Here is a 232-nt window from a genome sequence, read left to right as displayed (position 1 = left end):
CAGCAAGAGCAGCAGCAGCAGCAGCAGCAGCAGGAGCAGCAGCAGCAGACTGCTGCTGCTCCGCGAAGGCGCGACGCAGACAATTGCATTTTTTTAATTAAGTTGAGCGAGCAGGGGGCGGCAGCGTCAGCTGCTGCTGCTGCTGCAGCAGCAGCAGCAGCAGCAGCAGCAGCAGCAGCAGCAGCAGCAGCAGCAACGGCAGCAGCAGCAGCTGGAGATGCCGGGTGGTGGG

The 232-nt window shown here is 62.9% G+C and overlaps 1 protein-coding gene across 1 annotated transcript in view; it reads left to right on the top strand.

The window, feature by feature from the left end:
- Positions 1 to 232, top strand: part of EMH_0059880 (uncharacterized protein) — a gene marked incomplete at both ends in the record, with an annotated part of 1,262 nt that overhangs the window by 803 nt on the left and 227 nt on the right. The window contains one exon of the mRNA XM_013497726.1: positions 13 to 232. Within this exon, the coding sequence (XP_013353180.1) occupies positions 13 to 232 (220 nt within the window). The remainder of the gene's footprint in view (positions 1 to 12) is intronic.

Source organism: Eimeria mitis, genomic scaffold, assembly GCF_000499745.2.
Source record: "Eimeria mitis Houghton genomic scaffold, Emh_scaff2882, whole genome shotgun sequence".
In the NCBI taxonomy this organism is placed as follows: Eukaryota; Apicomplexa; class Conoidasida; order Eucoccidiorida; family Eimeriidae; genus Eimeria; species Eimeria mitis.
The sequence above is the reverse complement of the archived record's forward strand: the minus strand, read 5'-3'. Positions and strand labels throughout refer to the sequence as shown.